This window comes from Echiichthys vipera, assembly GCF_963691815.1.
Source record: "Echiichthys vipera genome assembly, chromosome: 1".
Taxonomy (NCBI): Eukaryota; Metazoa; Chordata; class Actinopteri; order Perciformes; family Trachinidae; genus Echiichthys; species Echiichthys vipera.
The window spans coordinates 25,502,601-25,523,247 of NC_139826.1; the positions used below are offsets into that span (position 1 = coordinate 25,502,601).

Below are 20,647 nucleotides of genomic sequence, written 5' to 3' on the forward strand. Positions count from 1 at the left end.
AAACAGCTTTCCCGTGCAGGTATTCTGTGAGCCGAGATGAGTTGGCTAGATTGGGCTACAGCCTTTTTTTTTTTACTGTATTAAAAACAAAGCTAATGATCCTCATAAATCTCAACAAAGGAATGTTTCTAGGTTGATGTGTGACATAAACAAAGCTTTCAGCACCTGGCGCACAGTGCTGCCAGAATATCATGTTCACTATAAACCACAGAAGGGAAGCTAAGAGGCAGGTTAACATTAACTGTCTGTCCTGACACTGACTGACTCCCTGAAAATGTCTTCCCCTGTTGTTACTCTCTGGTGTTTTAGTGCAACAACTAATAATCTCATAAACTTGTTTTTTTGTTCACACAAATGTTATTTAACTGAGTGATAGTTAGCTATACATGCCTGTGGGTTGAGAAGGGAAGGTAGGGGGAAGTTGTTTGTTAATTTATGTTTTTCTTGCGATTCTTAACAGAGTAGTTCTTTCAAACGATCATTGCAAACCGTAGAAAAGAAAAACACGAAACAAAACAAATAAATGAAGCCATAACAAATCAACTCTTGTCACTTTGGAGTTGAATTGGACAGTTATAGAGCTGATCTAAAAAATGTAAAAAAATCATGATACTAATTTTCAAATGGCTCTTCAGATTGCCATGGAGATATGGAGTCCAGTGTGTATATTATTAAAGTAAGCAAATATATTACCACTGCTTGGGCAAAAAGGATATCTTTACTTTTACAAAGCAATGTTTTCTCTAAAAGGTCTAATCTACTAAATTCACTGAAAACACTAATCAAACACCATGTTTCAAAAGACTGTGACTGCCTCAAAACACAAAAATGTTTTGTTCCAACATGCAGAAGTTGGTGTTTTATTACTCTGTGTTGTCAGCAATGAAATCGTTTCAACTGTCTGCCACCACTTTCTGAGCCTCTCTGCGTGCACTATTCTCCCGGGACGAAAGATGATACTTGTGTTTGAGTGTTTGTTGTGTTGAAAAGCTGTTGGCAGAGAAAAGAGGTCTATCTAGGAGAGTCAAATTAACCATAAGTCATGGATAACAGACTAAGAGATCTCCCCTTTAGCATTGGCCTTGTATATCAGTTGTCCCAGCCTCAAGGGGAAACATGTAATTACCAAATCAATGATCAACTGACACTGAGCATATAAATAATTTCCTGTCCGGAATGCAGAGGCTCATACAGTGAGGCAAATAGAGAAAACAATGCTATTTGCAGTGAGGAGGAGCCGAGGAACAGAGGAAATTGGGTTTAGAGTCTCTAAACAAGCTTCAGCATGAATGGAGTACATTTTATTCAATTTGTCATAATTAAGTTATAGCCAACCAAAACCAAATCCTCCTCAGAACACTAAACTGGGTGTCAGGAAGATCTATGAACTGCAATAATAAAACTGAAGAATGCATTACTTTAAAAAATAAAGAGTGACTTTAACCAATGGCATGAAATACGAACTTTTGATATTGCAATAATATAACAATTTAGTGTTAAGACTACATTTGAAAACAAGAAATAGGAAAAAAAAAAATTAACTACATGATAAAGTACAACAGAACTGTATGAAACCTGATCTACCAGCAGCCATAATTTCCTTTGACACTTTTCTTTACCAGATGCATAAAATCTGCAAGTATGTCACATGTAGTTTGTTAAAAATGTCTTGGACAATAGAAAGTTAGGAGGCTTTAGGCTACACAGAGAGCTCTAGAAACCCTGGGGTTACATCAAGGATGATGAATATCCACCGTTACGTAGTTTGAAAATTACACAAATAATTGGTTAACCTTTTTTGCAATGATATATACAGTCATAAATTATGCATTAATTTCTCCTCTTTATGATATCCACACCTTTCATTTACTCTGTGACTTTATCACATGATTACACATAAAAAAAAATCAAGATTAACTGTAATGTCTTAAGTAACTTTTTTAAAAAGCTCTTACATTCCACTCCTACATTCAATGTTAGATACAGTATATTTCTTTAATTGAGGCATACATTTCTATCCCTGAGATGAAACTCTCAGAATGTCAGTCAGACAATGATCGGCTGACGTCTAATTTCCTATCCACGCTGCACTGCACGGGAAACAAATCAAAAGTCGAGGTTGATAAAAAAGAAAATGACAAATGTGACACACTCCAAGGAGTCCTTTGAATATCTTAATCACAGACACACTAAAAACAAGACCCCATCATCACACCAAATAAAACATAATAATTACAAGAGGCAGGCAGGGAAGTGAAATGCAGAGAGAAAACATGTTTTTGTCATTCAGCCGGTAGTCCCTGAGACAACAGCTGTTGGATGCTGCAAATACTCCTGAAGTCTCCATAATCATGGCGTTATTGAAGTGAGGACAAAAAGGGCACTAATTGCAAGGGAGCAATCGGAACGCAATAGGTTACACACCCGGGTGATGCCGCACAATGCAAATGCTAAGGAGGGAGCTTGGTGGAGAAAAAAACAACATTCTGAGCACAACAGTGCGTTGTCGCTCATTTTCAGGCAATTACCTTTCCTCCTTGTCAACAGTTTTAATAACCTCTACCATTTCTTGAAGACTTTTTGGTGCAGTTAGATAATTCCAGCTTTTTAATACGTAATCACTGGTGCTGGCATGCAGAAATAAAAAGGTCCAGGTATGTCAGTGTATTGTGGAGCACCTGCACCTCATGGTGGTCTTTCTTTAACTGACACCTAATCATTATTCCACTTGTTGAACATCTCTGTCAGTCACCTTTAGACTATCCCCTTTGCTCATGTCAACAGTTGCTATAAATATAAGGTAGCTAACTTGGATGGGATGTGCTTAAGCTGAGGTTCTGACACACCTCCTCTGCTCCGGTACTTCCTTTTTTCTTTCCTTGCTAACTTATTTCCTTCTATCCTAATTTCTTTATTTATTTCATTATGATGACATTTCTAATTCAATTCAATTCAATTCAATTTTATTTATTGTGTCAAATCATAACAAATGTTATCTCAGGACACTTCTGTGCACATGCCTCCCTGCATAAATTGCCATCATCACTTGTGCGTGTCTACAGGGGCCATGGGTCAGTTGTTTTTCTTGGTAAGTCTGAGATCACAGAAGTTTTATACTAAGTGGTACGCATAGTTTGCTTTCAAGGAATCAGTTCAATTCAATGGCTTATTTTCTGCTGCCCCGTCTCTTTGATGTTTAGCAACATTTTGTGGTTGCTTCCAGCAAATTTAATTCTATTTCTTGTATTCACCGCATGAGCAACTGAATGTTGCAGAGTTAAAGTTCCCATATTATAATTGTTTTTTAGGTTCATACTTCTAATAGGTTTCTAACATGTTTACATGCTTTAATGTTCAAAAACCAGTATTTGTAACACTGTTGTCTGTTGAATATATCCGTATTAACCCTCAGTTACTATCGTTGACCCTCAAAAAAAGCCCCCCACCCAGTCTGCTCTGATTGGTCATCCTTCTTTCCACATCTGCGCTCTTGGCATCTCTGCACCGTCATTGCAGCCGGGGAATGACTGTAAAGGCACTGTAGCAGCACTTTTTACCTATATATAGTATAGTTGTGGAATCACAACCTTACTGAAGTACTGGCAACTTGTTTATATTTATATAGCACTTAAACCTGTTTATAATCACAAAATACGTGGAAGTGTCACTTTTTACATCAGACCTCTAAGTGGAAACAAAGACCTCAGAATGCAACCACAAGTTAAAACTATTGCAAATTGTCTATTTTTAAGTATGATAATTAGATGCAACTTGCAAGTAACTTTTTGATTATTTAAGCTTTTTCCTCGGGTAGCTAAAAAGTGCTTGGAAATGTGGCCAGAAACTTCTACCTCATCCCTCACCTTTATCTGCACTGGCCACCGTGTTAATCCCACACCGTTGACCTGGCCATTCGGAGAAGCCGTATACACACAGCACACTGACCTCTCTAAATAGGACACGTGTCTATCAAGCATATATGAATTAACCATCCCCAAGAGGCTTCACCTCCTGAGCTGAGCAGCATGTGACCTCTCCCAATCCATTTTACTGCGGCACTCTGTGGCAATCAGGCTTGAATTATTAAAGTGAGCAGTGAGCAATGATCAATTCATTGCGGTCCTTGCTCGCAGACTGCCCGGCCGTACTTCAGCAGAAATGACATTGAGAACACTTGAGTATGCTTCCAGACAATGCACATAAATGTGAAATATGTCAGCCCCAATATGTCAATAATCATAACTGTATAGGCTGAGGCCATGTCCGGGGTAATCCTACAGAGATGCTCTTAGATGACTGTGGGGTGAGCAGGTTTCAGCGCTGCAATTCCTTACAAATGCTTTTGAAACAAAGAGTGGGAGAAGACAGAAGAGTTGAGGGGCAGACAGAGGCTGGTGTGCTGCATGCTGAGAAGTGCTGTGCATTCACAAACCTCTGTACCTTCCTTCCTTGGAGAAGACCGTTGGTATTAATGTTTGTAATAAATATTCCATGCATTTTTTTATATATATATGTTAAAGGCATACTACTGAAGAGTTGTAGGCGTTGCAGAGGACACGGGCAACAAACGTCAAGATTCAAAGTCAAATTGTAGCCTTAACCCCCCCCCCCCCTTATCTACACAAATTAGAGAGGGGAAAAACAAAAGCAAAGAAGTTGAAAGAGAGAGAGAAAGATTGTAGGGAAGAAGGTAATTCAAGGAACCTGGAAGTAGGAAGAGGGTAAGGAAAGAAAATCCAATCAAAACTTTGTGAGGAGCAGATGAGGAGCCAAGATAAACCAGTACTCAGAGCCCCCAAAACTGCAATCTCCCCTTAAGCCGGAGAGTGGCAGCTGGCAGAACAGCTGGTGAATAGGATTAATGTCAGAAGAATGAAATAAAACTCAACATATGTCCGAGCCTGAGGTGTTGGGACTGTGCGTGATTGTGCCCCCGATGGATGCCATGTGTGCATCTGGAAGGAGCTGCTGTGCTGCTCCACTCTCTACCCCACAAGGTCACTTTTAAGAACTAGGACCATTAAATGCTTGGAAAATTAACTTTTCATTCGCTCTCCTCTCGCCTTCTTTGCATTAAAATCTCTATTCAGGCGATAATCAATACAGCGAAACAAACAAACAAAAAAACAACAACAACTCATTTGAATACATTGAGGAAGACTAAATAGAACAATGTTTATTAAAATGTACGTATGTATATGTGTATTAAAACACTAACTATTTGTGTTTTTCAGTGATTTAATAATATTCAGCCTTATAAAGCTGTGGTGCCTCATTGGTTTATTATTTTTTTAAGTAGATAACAATGAAATAGGAGGGCAAAACATATAAGAGAAATAGAAAGCAAAGCTATATTGATGTGATGTGTGCAGCATGAAAGAAAAAGTAGATTTAATTATGGAATCTCAGCCGATGCTGATCAGGGGATCAGCACTTTTGAAGATGAACATTGCAAGGAGAAATATGTGGAAATATGTGGACTTGATTTCAATTTATAATTTCCATTTGATGTTGGTAATAATTAGGGTCCACACACTGTAATAAATTATAATAATTTCACACAAAAATTAAATTACGGGGTACCTTGCATTGGAGAGATTTTTTTGTGGGGTTGTACCCTGCAATTTAACTGTCAGATATAAACTTGCCTGCTAATCAATGCTCGAAAACATTCACATTTATTCAACTATGTTAAATTAATAGATGTGTGAATAAAATGTGGAGTACTGTGATCATGGCTGTTCAGTGGGATTTAGTAAATTAATGGGTGTCTGACTCTACAAGGACAAAAAGAGACTAATAGGATTCACATGAATGCATTATAATTTGCAGTGAAGCCAAGTGTCTGGTAGAGACATCGAAACTTTATTTCATCATAAAGGCTGGACCACAGCAATGCGCTTCAGAGACTGAACCATAAGATGAGATATTAATAAAGCACAAATTACAAGAATAAGCTGAGTGATATACTGTACGTTTGGCAAAATTCAACACATTTACAGTATGCTGTATTACCAAAGTGCGTGTGTCAATGTCCTCCAGTTGTACGTACTATTTTCTTATTTCAGTTTTTTAAATTACCAATATTGAGAAGAAAAAAGAAAAATCGAAACTTAAAACAAGTGTATTATTAATTTCTATTTTCAAATTATAATTAAAGTTGTTTTTTTAATCTGAAAGCCAACTCTGTTTACTTAGATGTCAGAGTTTAGTATACACACACACTGCTTACTGGGCTGTAAGAGAACAAATAATATAAAAATAGTGGCCTTTGGTCTGAGAGAGTGAAAAGAGATGCAAGCGCACAACAACAAAATCTTACTGTTTAAATGTTTCAAGAATTAGTCAAGAATCAAGAATTAGTAGACATCCTTTTGTGTTCTTTTGTAACTGTGTTATCACACCAGAATTAACAGTTTACACCTTGTTTAACATAATTACTTAACAAATAAAATTAATTGGAATATTAAAAAAAAATATATTGTACACTGTTTTATTCTGATTCTGGCCTTGCCACTGGATAAAGAAATGATCATGTAACCATAGCACTTCTAAACGTTAAGCATTCCAACTCCTAGAAAGTCCCCATTCATTTGCCCACAGTGGCCAAGTGTCTCAATGTGCTGTTGTTCAAGTTGGTTCAGTAACAATAGACGCTGTAATTTTACTTTCAATAGACCCATTCCCTTTCTGTGGGATACAGAACCATACGGACCATGACCTGCTGGGCAAAGATGGAGAAATTTGCTTCTCATGAGCAACTGAGCTCATTGGTCCAGCTCACAACAGGGAAGCTAAAAACAGGCTTACAGTATCGGCTTTGTGGAGCAAACTGCCACCCACCCAGAGAAAAATTACAAAGAAGAAATAAAAAGGAACATCAAGCGTGCAGGGGGGTGCAGAGAAAGTGAAATGATTGTATAGCATCTATCAACCCTATCTGGGACAAGAATAGCCAAAGGCGGCCTCAACAAGTTATAAATCCTAATTTCAAATAATAACTAAAAGATTGACCTTCCATTGACGACTTGCTCTTAAAGCATATTAACCACCCAACCTGGGCAGACTTATTCTCTGAGTACTTCCAAAGAGACATGACGTTTGTCAAATAATTATAATCATTGGCACTCAGGCTTTGCAGTGCAATAAAACACATTTCTATTCATTTCTTCTGACATCCTCATCTCATCTCCTGGCACACGTAATGTTATTGAACAAGGAGAAAGAAAAAGCATTGAGTGGGAGAAAACATCTTTTTGCATCACTGCTGATTAAAAAGTCTCTTTGTTCAAAAGGCAACCATCAAAGTTTGGTGTAAGACATTTGTGCTCACTGTTAGGAAAAAAACAATGCAAATATGTTAATAGACTGCATCTACACCCTCAGTCGTCATGTTTGCTTGTGTCAAGGCGGATCTCTTAGCCGGATGGCTGACGTATGTCTGACTTACAGAACAAGCCTGCAATGTGCTCTGAAATCATTAGCAGGCCACAGAGGCTGTCTGTGCCCAGGGTGTGAGTTACACTCACACTATTTTGATCCTTGGTCAGATGACACCGGCCCTTTTGTCAAGTTATGTGTGGAGAATGCTTGGGAGCTGAATGCCGCAGCTAGGACAGTGATACTGAGCTGGCACACAAGTCTCCCTGTGTAACCCTACTGCACACACACACACACACACACACACACACACACACACACACACACACACACACACACACACACACACACACACACACACACACACACACACACACACACACACACACACACACACACACACACACACACACACACACACACACACACACACACACACACACACACACACACAGCAGGACATGATTGCCCTCCCTTTGCACCCCATCCCATTGTGAAATAGCCCCTGTTCTCCACAATTCTGACCGCCCCTCCTCCTCCACTGTTCTTCTGACTATATGCAGTTTGCCTGTATGTGTCCTTCCTCATGTTCCTTTTAACTGCAAAACAAGGTTGTTATTTCCCAATTCTAGGCTTCACGGCCAAATGACCAATATAGTACCATTATTGGCTTCTGCAGCCCTATATGTCAGCGTTTCACCATCTCCGCCAAATAGTGTGGTGTCACATAAAACAGCAATTACAAAGTACTGCTGATCTAATCACCCAGTCACCCACATACAGCACTGAGGCAAATCTATTGTTTTTTTTAATAGCAATATTTGACTATTTCCTCAAATTGCTATACAGCAAAAGCAGTGAAGTCACTAACGATCCACAATCATTGTGGGTGTGTGAGTTTATAAAGACAAACAAGCCTCTGTATAACCCTGGCTGTGATTTGTCTCTCAGAGACACCCATTTCCTCCTATCAAGGGGTTCCTGTGCAGCCAGTAAGCCAGAATCACAATGGGAGTTTTGTGCTTCATGGGTGCAGGGGGACACGCTCAACAGCTGAAACCCGGGAAGATGGCCCCTGGAATGCTCCAGAGCAGTTGCTACTGTTGACTAATCGGAATATGAGAACTGGGGAAGGTGATCTTGAATGCAAAGAATGGCACACTGAAGAAGCAGCTGCTTGTTTTGTCATCTGAATGACCAAGACAGCAGAAAGGGTTCCCGTTTTGAAAGAGGCAACAAAATCTATATCTTAGCTTGTGTAAAGTGAAACCTGTGTCAGCTTCCAAAGTCCAATGGGGCCGTGCTGTTATGTGAGGGCTCTGTTTTGGAAAAGATAGTAAATACATAATTCAGCAGTGGACCAGACACTATGCTCCCCATTCCCCTCATACAGCCACTCCATTTAGCCCTGGGCTCTGATCTCAGCCTGGCAGAAGAGCAACTTTGTCACTAGAGATTAAAGATGGGGCGGGAGACAAAAATCATAGGAGGGCGAGGAGGGGAAATGTTGATCTGGTAGGGAGAACATGGAAAAGGGGAGAAGAAAAAGAAAGGAAAAGGGAAAAACTGGACACGAAGGAAGAGGATGGGAAAGTGAGATTAGGGAGGAGCGAGGGGCAGGGTATCTTTTCTGTGAAAGTTCACATGTCAGGCTGGCAGGCTGCCTGCGGCATACAGCCGAAAAATCTATTTAACGTCTGCTTCACAGGGTGACAAGAGGGTTGATTGGCAGAGAGCAGAGAGCCGCTTTTGATCATGTGTCCTAACAAGCGATTCCAGCTCATGTCTCTTCAGCCTGAACAGATCTACATTACCTATTCAAACAAAAGTGACAGACCAGAGCACTGCTCCGCTGGGCTGGTGCACCACGCCACAGGCCAAGCCCCAGACACACACACTCCACTGGCACATACAGTCAAGCAAGCAAGAACACATACACAACTGTATCGGCTATTTGATTAAATAGATTTCTTGTATCAGGATAAGTAGCTTGCTGAAGTTGAAAGAGTAGTAGTAGTCTTGATAGAATAAACAATAGATTATTAAAGGAGCTGGGAGCACTTTGTAGAGGAGAGATGGTGGTGCTTGACTGATGTTTGGCCAGTGTGTGTGTGTCCTGCCAGGATGGTCCTGGCCTAATGCTCTAGGTAGGATGCTGCACTCAGTGTGAGGCAGCGTAGAGCTATGTGTGAAGAATGTCTCAAATTCTGCAACCAAGGCAACTGGATTTCAAGCCCTCATTGCATATGCATAGAATCAGAGGCTCATGCTCAGATCATTATAACAAAGATTCCTATTAATTAGGTGGGATAAAGCAGAACCAGATGACATGGCAGCTGGGATGAGAGGAGAGGGAAGTAGGGAGGGAGCTAAAAGAGGAGGGGAGAAGGTGCATCAGTCTGTTTGGGGGAAGGGAAATTGCTTCTTTTTATCATATAATGTATAATACAGACGGAATTTACCTATAGAAGATCTTTTTTTAACATTACATTTTAAATCTTGCGATGGCAGGGGGGGGCTAAATGTAGCATAAAATTTATTGCATCTTGCGACGCTATTGCAATGACCAATTACATCCACAGACAGACTCACTACAGTAGATGTCTACGGGACCACATTTTCTGTGATGAAACACACGCAGACTCACAAGGTGAAAACAATGCCATCATCGCTGTCACGGCTGGTAACTAAATACAAACGTACATTTCCAAGAATAAATCTGTTGGTGTTATTAAGCACCTGCAGCCAATTTCCAGTGAGCCTCCATGTGGAGTCAGCAGGGGCAGTGACACTGACAGGGGACAGTGTTTCAACTAGAGTCAAGAGTTCATCATTGCTAATCAGACCACAGGCTTAGAGCTGATCCTATTCTCTTCCAAAGCTTTCACCCATCCCTGAATCTCATTACATGGCCTGTTGTAATAGAGGATAATGACCTTAGGCTACGCACACAAAGCTGATCAGTGCCCCACACTCAACCTACTGCACAGTCATTACACAGTGATAATACACAACCTCGCCAGGGGGATTAAACTTAGCAATAGAAGAGAGGTGATACAGGCAAAAGGAGAGAAAGAGAGATGTGAAACAGTGATAACTAAGGAACACATACAATACTCATATATAACCCTTTGCCTGGCCACGATTAGTTCACAGTTGTGCACCATGTTGTGCTGTTTTATGTCACGAGCAATGGTTAGGTTACCTGTCGCTATAATAGAGGGAACTCTATTCTCAGGAGTCATTAAATATCCTTCTTCCTGAGATTAAAAGTGGCTCCCCTTTGCTAAGCTAATTAGCCATGACTCTGTCAAAGGGCTCCAGGTGTTGAGTATTCTGCTTGAGCACCTACTGTATCCACTCTGACTAGTCTAGAGAGCTGACAGTCTTTGTGCTCTTGCATTGGAGCTGGAAAAAGGGTAGGTTATTGATATTTAGAGATAGCTATAGATCATATGTAAAAAGTGTCCTCTGTCAGTTTAACAGCTGTGTCAAATGTTATCAGACCACACCTGTTCACGGGTTTCATGGCCCTGCAGCACATTGCAGAATTGTTTTCTCAACAGCATCCAGGGAACTGAGCCATGACAGTATACTGTGACATCTGCATAGCTGTTGTAGTTTCAATAGTGACATGACTGAAAAAGGTTAAAACTCTAACACTGAATGAGAAATAGGCATTCTAATGGAACACAGCTCACGACAATGAGACTTCTCCTATCTCATGATGACAAAAGATACATAACTTCATCTCGGTCTTTGCTGGTTTTACTGACAAGGACTCAACATGTGGAGTCCAAGATCCCTTAAAGCTGAGACAGGAAGCTGAAACGCAATTACCCGTCCTTGTCTTGGGGGACGATCATAAAGACCGAACACAACTAGTATTTTCTGTGTTGACTTGCACAGTATTGATTCATACTTTAGTGCATTATATAAAACTGTTCTAATTGCATGTGAATCAAATCAAGGTCACCTTGGGCTTTTATAATGGTGGCTATTTTTCTTTTCCCTCTAATACTTTATACTGACATGTTTAACTCTTGACAAGTGCTGCCTGGAGACTTATCCATAAATAATGCATTTACAATACCTAGTAAATAAACATGGGGCACAATCGTTAGCCCTGCTGGCAACTGGGCCTAATAGAGGTTTTACAGCAAAGGTGACTATTCAGCTAAATGCGGTGCTCGCTGCTGGGAGGACATTTTCATTCATTAGCACAGTCACAAGCACTTAAAGCACTTTAAGGACCAGAAATGGAGAGGAAGGGTGGAAGGATAGAAAGGGTCAAAGGGTACAAATATATAGAGATGGAAGGATGGAGGAGATACTGGGCACAGTCTCTATTGTTATAATGTTTAGAATGTTTAGATGGTCAATGAAGGGAACTCGACAATCATTTTTTTCTTTGAATGGAGACATACAGTAAAGAAGTCAACGTATTACCATTTATTCATTTGCTAAGGTATTGTCTTAAATTGATTATCATTAATCAGTTTTACCAAAAAACGTTTTATCATCACTTCCCCCACAGCCCTAACTATTCAGATACTCTTTTTTTTCTAGTTGTACTGAAAAGGTGATATATTATTTACCAGAATAATAAAATGGAGGTGATTGGAATGTTATTTGATACACTGGGGGAAAAAATCACATCTAAAAAAACCTCAATAGTAAGAACAATCGCAACAGCCAATAAAGATATTTGGACACCATGTCCAGGGGGCTTTTTAACCCAAAGCTTCCACCAGTGTGAACATCAATTAACGTGGGATTTCAGGTTCCACATATGACCAGTATACTGTGTAAAAGCTGTACCACAGACCATTTCTTTTCCTCTCTACACTTGAGGTCACCATGCTTATCCTCAGTCCATCATTACAAAGAACCATCTTGACCAGACAAGGAAGCCCAGAGAAGAATGGTAGCAGATGGTGAAGAGTCTCTGAGGACCTCGATGATCCCGTCCAGGCAGGCACCGAGGCAGAAGAATTAGACACAACAGTTGTCATGCTTAGATAAGCAATATATTTAGCTGATCTGTTTCTTGTGCCACATTAGCAGCATCATTAAGACAACAAATGGCTTCTCCAACCATCTTGTATGTACTTTAAAAGGTTAATCCCTGCCCTTTTCAATTTCCAACAGTCTCTATCTCGATGAATAAAGAAGTACAGTACAGGTTTCCATGAGATTTTCCAGTTTCTAAGAGTCCCTCTCCCTCCATTTTACAGTAATCACTGATCATCACCACTGAAGCTTTCTCAAGTGCTCTCAAGAACAGAGTATCTCTCAGTTCTTGCAGCTTGGGGACAGCATACCGAACTTTGTGAGGCTCTTGTCTTCTGGTGTGTTCCCTGCTCAGAAACTAATTTCCTTCAACAAGGGAGTTTATTTAGGTGGCGATGATACACAGCGCATGAGGCAGACCCAGTCTCTATTATTAACAAGAGATTAAAACAGCTGTATGGCACTCTAAAGCACCCTCTCCTGCCTGCGTTAACATACGGCCCTGGATTACAAGCTGCACTTGACCATTTAAATTACTGCAACAACCAGCCCTCGCCAGCTGGGGCTCATTACCATAACACCAGCCGTCGCTGCAGAGAACCCTGAAAATCAACTCCATAAGAAACAAGACGCATATGAAATATAAAATTACCTTAGGTTAAAACAAAGAAGTAGTAACAGATTTGCTTACTTTTCTTATTAACCAAAATTTGTGTTAAGGTGCTGTGGGCCGACATTCTGATCAGCCCCAGATCTGAGACCAGGGACATGAATACTGCATATTCCTAATATCCATGTCCGTTGGTGTGACGGAAAACTAATGCATTCAGAAGAAACCTCCATAAACCCGGGGAAAACATGAAAACTCTTTACAGAGGAAAATTTGTCTGCTGTATTGCAGTATTATGAGTAATAAAGGTACCATATTTTGCTAATTTTCAAGTATTCAACCTCTGTCTGAAATGCTCAGTTTTAGCGTCTGTCTCTTTAAGCCCCCCTCCCAAAAACCCCATTCTGCTCTGATTGGTCAACACATCCTGGCTCCTCTGCATCAGCGTCCTCGTTGTCTTAATGTAATTTCAGCCGGGAATGACTTTCTACCTATAGTTTAGCTGTCATCACAATTGTATGGCTGTCCTGACGGCTCAAACTGCATCTTTTTCCTTGAATAGTTATATTCACAAGATACCTTTACCTTTTTGTTACATTATATATTTTGCTTAATTGAAATATCAGGGGTCATTAGATAATAGAAAAGGCCGTGACCACAGTATCCTGACATGCTTATGTGCATCAGCATGTGTAGTGTGTGTTAATGTTTCAAATACCTCTTGTCCTTTGTTGGTCATTTGGATCTGTTACAACAATCCAAACCTTTTAGTTTCTTAATAATCTGCAATTTACAGGTGTTCAGGTCAACAATGACTGATTGGTTTGGCTTTTGTTACATAAATGACACAAATAATCAGCCTGCATATCAGGATGTGGCTAAATGATTATCTGGTGTGAGGCCTGCGATGCTCTGAAACAAAGATCACCGAACGAACACTTAAAAAAGAAGTGGCAAATTATTTTTAGGCTAACGGAGGTCTAATTTATTCGTCTGATGAAGTGCTTAAGCAAAGAGCTCCCCAGACACTAAATGAGACACATGCATTCCCAAGGGGGTTTAACATTTGATTGGATGTAGTTATATTACTACAGCCCTAATTAAGAAGGGGGATGTGTTTCAGCAGCTCTTTCAAATATTTGTTTTTCCGCCATACTCTTGATAGACTGCAGGCTGTGGGAGATCCGAGCAGGGTGAAACCGGGTGCAGATATGACATAGACCTAAGAGTCTTATCGCAGAAAAGGATTTCTTTTTTTTTCTCTGCATGCGAGTGTAGGAAAATAAAAAGTCTGAAATCTTCATGGCACGTTGAATAGGATGTGAGAAGGGCTTAGGTTGTTTGTGGACAGCAAACTTTGATGAATAACTGTGCTGAGTGAAAAGTGTTCCTTGTAGCAAAATGAAAAGAGGTAATGTTCCTGGCATCAGGTCAGCACAATGAGTTTTATAGTCAAAGAGTTTGCCTTGGCATGGAAGAAGACCACACTTATGCTGAGGTGCACTGCCACACAGTCTTTGTCACATTGGAAGAGGTTCAGAACAAACTGGAAACACTGTTACGTCAGTATTCCCACCTTGTGTTTGCCCGCATGAGTTTATGAGACGGAGAGATACAAGAGAAGAGAGGTGGACAGGCGGGAAGCTAGAAACCATGAGAAAGAAGGAGAATTCTGGAAGATCAGGCGCACATAGAAGGGGACACGCACACACACACACACACACACACACACACACACACACACACACACACACACACACACACACACACACACACACACACACACACACACACACACACACACACACACACACACACACACACACACACACACACACACACACACACACACACACACACACACACACACACACACACACACACACACAGTATCATACCGTCTTGCTCTGTCTTTGTCATCTCCTCCAGTTTCTTCTGCTTCAGCGTATCCACTACGTCTGCCAGGCTTCCTTTGCGGCGCTCTGGAGTTCCAAACGCTGATCCGCTCAGCAGGTCACTTCGCTCCCGGGCCCCCTCCTCCGGCTTGTGCGGGGAAGTGGAATTGTTCCGGAAGGAGTACAGGGAACATACTTTATTGCTGTCAGATTCCTGTAAGACAAACAAAAATTGGGAGGGGTGGCAACAAGGGATGGGATTTGTATTAAATGATGTGTGTTTCTGTATTCTGTCAGGGCTCGATTGAGCGTTTTGACAGTTTTTCATTGAAATGCTGTGATTGCTGGATTTTTGCAGCTCAGGGGCGGTTTGGCCATATCAAATAGCTCCTCTCTGGCTTTCATACAGCAGCTTCTGTGTCTTCAACAGAGCCAGCTTTGCTGATAAATGAGATATGACAAGTGAAAAAAACTGAGATGAAATGATGAGGTACACTTTCATAGGGCATATCCATAATGTGCTCTTTACTTTTCATCTGCAGAGACTACACAGAGAAACCTCCCAACTGTAATTTCTCAAATTGCTTTTGAGTGTGCATTTGTGTTAGGGTGACTGCTGTGTAATTTGTTCATTTTCTAGTGGAGACCTATTCTCAGCTGAGTGCCTTGAGCCATCGTAAATCTGTGTCCTGTCTCGAGCTGTTGTTGTTTTTCAGTCCCACCTGTGTATGGTTTAGTATTTAACTAAGGGTCCTGTCTCTGGCTGACTGGCTGAGTGCTCCCTGTGCACAAACAGAGACATGAAGGAAATGGGGAGAAGAATGGGAGAGAGAGCTTGAGGGAGGGGGGTCGGAGAATACTCCGGAGTGTATAGCCAGCACACAGACCATGGCTGAGAGTTGCGTCTGACAGAAGGTGGTGTTAATTATGGTTGGTGGAGTCTGAGAAAGCAGAAGGCGGCTAAGCAGCCAGGAGTTTGCAGCCCTTAATGGGGGAACAGTTAGCTCTGATTTAAACTTTTGGCCTCATAGTGAAGGGAATAAACATGACACATGTCTTTATCCAGCACATACTGCACAGAAAAGTGAGCTGTAATCCGCAGCGGTGTGATAAGTGTATTACACCGAGTGCATTACAGCAGGGTAAAATGATAGAACCATGTCTGGAGCCACTGAAAAGTCAGGAATGCGGTAAACCGGGCAGTGCCAATTTCTCATCACTGCATTGCATGTCGAGCTCCAGGCAGAGTTGCAGTGGTGTGTAGGGTGGTCCGGTACCAAGCGCCAGGGTGGCACGACCTACAGGCCCACTCTGCACCTCCCAGCCTGGTGTTCGATGATTATGCAGTGTGGCGAAGACAGTAGAGAGTGCTTGAGGGGAGTGGAGCAGCGCTGGGTTAATCAGCTGGCGCAGGTTCAGGGCACAGCCCACACAGACGCATGGCACAGCAGTGGAGTCAGGTAATCAGCAAAGGCAACACTCTCGTTCCTTTCCCCTTTCGCTTTTCTTCTCTCTGTCTCTATCTGTCATCCTCCATTTTACCTTTCCTCTCTTTTTGAGCTCTCCCTCCCTGTTACTCTAGATGTTTGTATTTATTTATTTTTTCCATCATTTAGGACTGATTTGACTTGACTTATTGTCCATTGACATTTCTGTAAATAACTTTCTAAACACGTTTTTGTCTAAACACTTTAAAGGGGTGCTATACAAATAATCATTGATAGCATAATGGTATTGAAAATTGATCAAGTAGATATTGGCTAATAATTAGCTCCACATCATAAAACCTGCTTAATCCTTGTTACTGACGTCCCATAATATCATAATATCATAATATATCAATTACCTACACTGTCAGCATGCACACCGCAGCATCATAAGGTGCAGTCTGTTACAGAGGCTATTCATGTGTCTGTTTAGGTGTGTGTGTGTGTGTGTGTGTGTGTGTGTGTGTGTGTGTGTGTGTGTGTGTGTGTGTGTGTGTGTGTGTGTGTGTGTGTGTGTGTGTGTGTGTGTTTCGTGCGCGTTGTGCTGCAATGCTGGGGTGTTGAGGGTCTCAGTGGCCAACTGCAGAGCTACTTCAGAGGCCCTCAGGGTCTATTTACCACAGACCCCTCTGTCACAGACAACCACCTGCCTCCCATGTCTATAGCCCACAAGTGCCTGTGCTCTTCTGCGCTCCGCTCACATCAAAGCAGCTCTGCACTTAGAATGTACAGCGTCTGGGGTCGGGCTGCCAATGTAGCTTATACACAACAAGAAAAAACAACGCACTTGCACCGAGGACAGGACATATTTCTTTAATAGACGTCATCTTGGCCATCAATTGGTCATGATGCGATTTTACCAGCCATTCATATCATTAAAAGGGAGAGTTAGAGGTCCTCTGTTTGACCTAATAATAGCTGATGGTTTAGTGTCTAGCAGAGCTACCTGGAAAGAGCTGAGGATAGAATTTCATCTGAGCTTCTTTATACAAGCCAGGAACAATAGGTTTCTGCTGAGCCAGGATGTTGAATACCCAACGGAGCACAATAAGACAGTAGTGCACACTCTTACTGTAGGTTGGAAATTGTCCTGCTTTACTAGATTTTCTTTAAAAAGAAACTGAACTTCATATTTTTCTACTATTCAAAGTTTATTTAATACCATTCTTGCAACAGAGGCATCAAATAAAAAATGAAAAAGGTTCACTTATGTATGTAGTATGTTGACATGTCTCACCATGCGCTGTTGAGCTGACACCAAGCTGTCCCAATCACTCTCTGGCGGTACGCTGCTGAGCGGCTGCATTTCATCGGGATGGGCTTTTCCATGAAGCAGGCTGTGCAGGGGCAGCTGTGGCATGCCATGGGCCTCGGCACTCTCCTCTTTTTCCCAGGACAAGTGCTCCTGACTCATGGCATCATCCCCATCGACCACAGAGGCGAAAGGAGACGTGGCTTGCTTGGAAGACATGACTCTGCTGTGGAGCAGGGAAAGGAGAATAGATTCAAGGAAAAGAAACTATATCTTAGAAAGGATCAGGAACAGTACATGAAAAGTAATGCCGTTCCCTCAAGCTTTTCTTCGACAACTTTTTATGGCTGTTTATATTGGATTATAAGTGGTGCACCTGAGCAGAGCATTTTGTATGGATTGAATGCTCCACCTGGCTGGTGCCTGTAGCTGCTCTAACCTGTGGAGTTTGGAGAAGGCAGTAGAGTCCCTAATTCTTTGTTTAAATCAGATGTATGGCTTGATCTAGGGGCCTGATTGGCCTAAACCCCAAGACAGTTACTTAGGCAGTAGGTCAGCCAGGCAGTGGGACTACCATCCAGATAAAAAGTGAAGAAAATACATGCAAATAAATGAAATCCTGGTAAATAGAAAACAAGGTTGCTTTTTCCTATGAAAATATTCTTTTGTATGTCTAATTTGATTTGGTTTGGTCCTTCAAGCATTTTATCATTTTCCCTCTAATACAAACAAAAAAACAGCCTTGTCTTCTTTTGTTACCTCTTGTGAAATTAGGAAATTATTAACATTTTGGTACAACAGTTTTCCCTTGGGCCACGAATCCAAAAGCAAAAGCTAACACTGGAAAACTATATTCATAAATCTGTCACATGCTTTCATGAATATTACAGTGAAGAGTGTACTTGACATATCAGGTGCAAAGGAAATTCATGTTAATTTCTTTTTTTTCCTTTTACAACCCAACTCTTTTTAGTGCAGTATTTATAAAACCAACTCTGCTTGTTCTCACAATTAATGAGGCCGCACTCCTGCTGTGTGCTACAATGAATGAAATTAAACACTGTGCCAAGCAAATCTAATTATGCATTTGGTATTAAATTAAAAAGGGTATAATGTGGCCTTCCCACTGATGTGAAGTGGATACAAGGAGCTGGAGCATATTTTACTCCTAATCTGCTTTTCCCTGAGCTGTTGTTCTGCTTATTTTATCACAGGACATTGACCATTACAACTAGGTTGTGAGTACTTAGGGCTCAATCTTAGAGGACGAGTGTATGTATATATGATTTTGTGTGTGTGAGAGGAAGAAAAAGAAAAGTTGGGGGTTTGAAGGTATTGGTTTGTGTTTGTACGTGACAAAATGCTCAGGGTTGATGACTGATCACCATCTGCCCCGTTCTCCTGCTCTATCCACAGGGGTCAGTATGACAACACTGTGTGTGTGTGTGTGTGTGTGTGTGTGTGTGTGTGTGTGTGTGTGTGTGTGTGTGTGTGTGTGTGTGTGTGTGTGTGTGTGTGTGTGTGTGTGTGTGTGTGTGTGTGTGTGTGTGTGTGTGTGTGTGTGTGTGTGTGTGTTGGGGGGGGGGGGCTCTCAAGGTTGAGGCTGAGAGATAGAGACAAATGAGTGCTTTTTAAGAAAGGCATGAACAAGGTCTTTGTGTCTGTTGGTTTTATTTAAGGAAGTCAAATGAGCTGTATTGTCCATGTTTACAATTGATATTGACTGTGAATATTCCAGGAGAGATTATTTGATTATTATAGTCTTTACAAAAAACAACTGGCAAAGCAACTTTTAAAAGTTGGTAAATATGAAAAAAATACAAATTGGAAGAAGATGAAATCTTGAAAAAAAGGAAATTGGTGCAAAGGTTACAGTGCAGTTGTAATTCCATAATAAATAGCAGAAATGCACACGCACACACGCACGCACGCACGCACGCACGCACGCACGCACGCACGCACGCACAGATCAACCTAGGCAATGAAGGGGGACCTAAACAATGCCAATGCTAATCTCATGTGTTTCAGCAGCTGTACAAACAAACGCAGTCAGTCAGGTAGATGGCAAGGCAGGAGTGTGAGACCCATGTCTGTCTGCCTGCCTGAGTGCCTGCCTGCCTGCCTGCCTGTCCGTCTATCTGCCTGCCTGCCTGCCTGCCTGTCTGTCTATCTGCCTGCCTGTCTGTCTGCCTGCCTGCCTCTCCTTCTGTTTTTTAGCCTCCTTGCCTGGATGTGTTGTCAGCTGTGTCTTTAGTGGGACTCAGCCCCCAATTTTAATCAGCCATTAAATTGTTTCCTGTAATTATATCAAATAGAAAGTTATCTCAAAATTGGGTACTGTTAATTGAAAATCAAAAGTCAGAGCAAAGTTCAGGATATGCATGTAGAGGAGGCAGTAGTGGGGTTGGACGGTTAGAAGGGGAAGTGTGTGTGTGTGTGTGTGTGTGTGTGTGTGTGTGTGTGTGTTGTACAGATTAGGCACGTAGATTCTGATGTATTTTTTATTCATGCACCCAAAAAGGCCAAGCCTCGAGAGCAACAAGCACCTCGTCCTCAATTGAGTGAAACAAAGCACTGCTTTGTATTACACAGTAAATCAAGTGGTATTATTTTACCACTAAAATATTCAGTCTCTCAGGCACTTTTACTTTGGTCTCCAGCCATCAGTCAAACTGCTGAGGCGTGAGCGAGAGAAGGGGATAGAGAGAGAAAAGGAGAGAGGGAGCGATGGAGACTCCATCCTCCTGTAACATGTGTCTACAGCAATCTTGTTAAAGAATGCAACAGATCTGCGGCAGGCTCCATAACAGTATTTGTCAGCAGGAGTTAATAATTTATTAGCAGTGCTGGGAGGGCTTCGCTCAGGCAGCTTAAGAGTGCGGAGAACCCCCTCTGCCCCACCCCCACCTCCAACAAGCCCCATACAATACTACCTTATATTATTGAAAGGGAAAAGGGGAAGTGTGGCAGTAATTCTCCATACGGTATTTTATTCCTCATATTTGGTGTG

At 41.5% G+C, this 20,647-nt stretch overlaps 1 protein-coding gene across 3 annotated transcripts in view; it reads right to left on the bottom strand.

The window, feature by feature from the left end:
• Nucleotides 1–20,647, bottom strand: part of sox6 (SRY-box transcription factor 6) — a 136,260-nt gene that overhangs the window by 71,886 nt on the left and 43,727 nt on the right. For all 3 annotated transcript variants that reach the window (XM_083918205.1, XM_083918203.1, XM_083918204.1), the window contains exons 4-5: nucleotides 17,623–17,863; nucleotides 14,902–15,112 (exon numbers count right to left, since the gene is read on the bottom strand). In XM_083918205.1, coding sequence (XP_083774331.1) covers nucleotides 14,902–15,112; nucleotides 17,623–17,863 — 452 coding nt within the window. The remainder of the gene's footprint in view (nucleotides 1–14,901; nucleotides 15,113–17,622; nucleotides 17,864–20,647) is intronic.